This window comes from Panulirus ornatus, chromosome 56, assembly GCF_036320965.1.
Source record: "Panulirus ornatus isolate Po-2019 chromosome 56, ASM3632096v1, whole genome shotgun sequence".
In the NCBI taxonomy this organism is placed as follows: domain Eukaryota; kingdom Metazoa; phylum Arthropoda; class Malacostraca; order Decapoda; family Palinuridae; genus Panulirus; species Panulirus ornatus.
The window spans coordinates 25,134,185-25,136,547 of NC_092279.1; the positions used below are offsets into that span (position 1 = coordinate 25,134,185).

Consider the following 2,363-nt stretch of genomic DNA (forward strand, 5'->3'; position numbering starts at 1 on the left):
AACACCGAAAAGATAAGCCCCATTTTCTTCCCTGTATCTCCAGTATCACAGATACAGTCATGGTCATTTTAGCTTCATAAAGCCTGAAGTAAATTCACCGGAGACTCATGTATTCCGTATTCTCCTTTTTCTTTTTTTTTTGGTAGACTATCAAACTTGGAATTTTTTGACGTTTCCGTGGTACACAGGTGGAGGTGACGTGACCAGATGGTATTTAACAAGGTCTTGAATTCAGCCACTATCCTCACTGGTTCGTGTGAACTACCAAATGACCTATTATGACCCACTTCCAGTGTCCAGAAATTAAGCTGACTCTCCCATCTCATTATGGTGATGGGCATGAAAATTTTATGGAGTTAATCTTATTTAAACATGACCCAGGGGAAAAAGGGGGATTAATTACATTTCTAAATCCCCAACCATCAAAGTCTTCTAAGAGACTTTGGTAATTAAGGATTGTCTATCGACACGTAAGAAAATAATAATAATAATAATGGCGTTCATTACCAATAACACGAGACGGATATATATCATCAATAACATGACACGGATATTCATTATCAATAACATGACACGGATTTTTATTATCAATAACATGACACGGATATTTATTATCAATAACATGACACGGATATTTATTATCAATAACATGACACGGATATCGATTATCAATAACATGACACGGATATTATCAATAACATGACACGGATATTTATTATCAATAACATGACACGGATATTTATTATCAATAACATGACACGGATATTTATTATCAATAACATGACACGGATATTTATTATCAATAACATGAGGGCGGGTGTTTATTTTTCAATTTAAAAAACACGGATATTTATTATCAATAACATGACACGATATTTATTATCAATAACATGACACGGATATTTATTATCAATAACATGACACGGATATTTATTATCAATAACATGACACGGATATTTATTATCAATAACATGACACGGATATTTATTATCAATAACATGACACGGATATATATTATCAATAACATGAGACGGAAATAAGCAACATTATTTCTACCTTGCACATTCTCACAGCAGCGTCCATCTCCTGAAAATAAACTTGTGATTATAATGAAAAACAAACATCTACACTCCCTAGATGAAGGCGGGGAAGGGAGAGGTGGCGGGTCGTTTAACAACGTGGGTACTTCACCTTCAGTAGTTCAGGGAGGCCTCGCTACAGAGAGGCAGCCCCCGTAGAATTCTCCGGGGGTTACATCCACACACACCCCCCGTGGTAAACATGGTTCACCACAGCTCACAGAAGCTAGACCGGACGGTCAGAATCTGCTAGTTTGACACTAGACTATATAAGGAAACCAGATCATTCGTACCTTCCCATGATATATCGAACCTATCTGACATTATACAAATAACGAACAGATTAAACAATATTATCCTATAGTTACATTTTGAGTCATAAACCTTTCTCAAAAAAAAATGAACTTCACTCAGAGGACGAGATATTGCCGAAAGGAACCCATTCATTATCTCAAAGTAATTAGTTTAATTAATACCATCTTGTGCTGTGGGAATCGTTGGCGTCTTGCCTATGGTTTCCCCCTGAATAATGTGTCTCTTATCGTCGATAATTATTACACGAAAGTAAAGATTTCAACCATGTCCCACCGGGCTGAGATGGGTTATAGTGAGGTGTGTGTGTGTGTGTGTGTGTGTTAGTGGTGTGTGTGTGTGTGTGTGTGTGTGTGTGTGTGTGTGTGTGTGTGTGTGTGGAGTTGAGTTAGGTGTGTGTGTGTGAGTGTGTGTGTGTGGTTTTGAGTGTGTGTGTGTGTGGTGTGAGTGTGTGTTAGTGGTGTGTGAGTGTGTGTTGTGTTGTGTGTGTGTGTGTGTGTGTGGTGTTAGTGGTGAGGGGAGTGTGTGTGTGTGTGTGTGTGTGTGTGTGATTGTGTGTGTGTGTGTGTGGTGTGTGTGTTAGTGGGGTAGTGTGTGTGTGTTGTTGTGTGTGTGTGTGTGTGTGTGTTGTGTGTGTGTGTCGTGGTGTGTGTGTTTGTGTGGTGTGTGTGTGTGTGTGTGTGTGTGTTGTGGTGTGTGTTTTTGTGTGTGTGTTATGGGTGTGTGTGTGTGTGTTGTGTGTGTGGAGTGGTGTGTGAGTGTGTGTGTGTGTGTGTGTTAGTGGTGGTGTGTGTGTGGTGTGTGAGTGAGGTGTGTTGTGTGTGGTTGTTGTGGTGTGTGGGTGTGTTGTGTTGTGGTGTGTGTTGTGTGTTGTGTTAGTGGGTGTGTGTGTGTGTGTGTGTGGTGTGTGTGTGTTGTGTGTGTGTGTGTGTGTGTGTGTGTGTGTGTGTGTGTTAGTGGTGTGTGTGTGTG

General features: G+C 40.0%; 2 protein-coding genes across 10 annotated transcripts in view; one reads left to right on the forward strand and one right to left on the reverse strand.

The window, feature by feature from the left end:
- The window catches only part of LOC139766023 (uncharacterized), a 423,019-nt gene that overhangs the window by 93,618 nt on the left and 327,038 nt on the right, over positions 1–2,363 (reverse strand). The gene's annotated exons all lie outside the window — the stretch shown is intronic.
- Positions 494–1,040, forward strand: pirk (poor Imd response upon knock-in). Its single transcript, XM_071693557.1, has 2 exons — positions 494–640; positions 888–1,040. The coding sequence occupies exons 1-2, from the start codon at positions 494–496 to the stop codon at positions 1,038–1,040; spliced, it is 300 nt and encodes a 99-aa protein (XP_071549658.1).

What these genes read in the sequence shown, in the direction of transcription:
- pirk (XM_071693557.1), top strand. Translation starts at nt 494, where the DNA reads ATGGCGTTCATTACCAATAACACGAGACGGATATATATCATCAATAAC. An exon ending in ACATGACACGGATATTTATT is followed by an intron (nt 641 to 887) that starts ATCAATAACATG and finishes TTTATTATCAAT; the next exon opens with AACATGACACGGATATTTAT.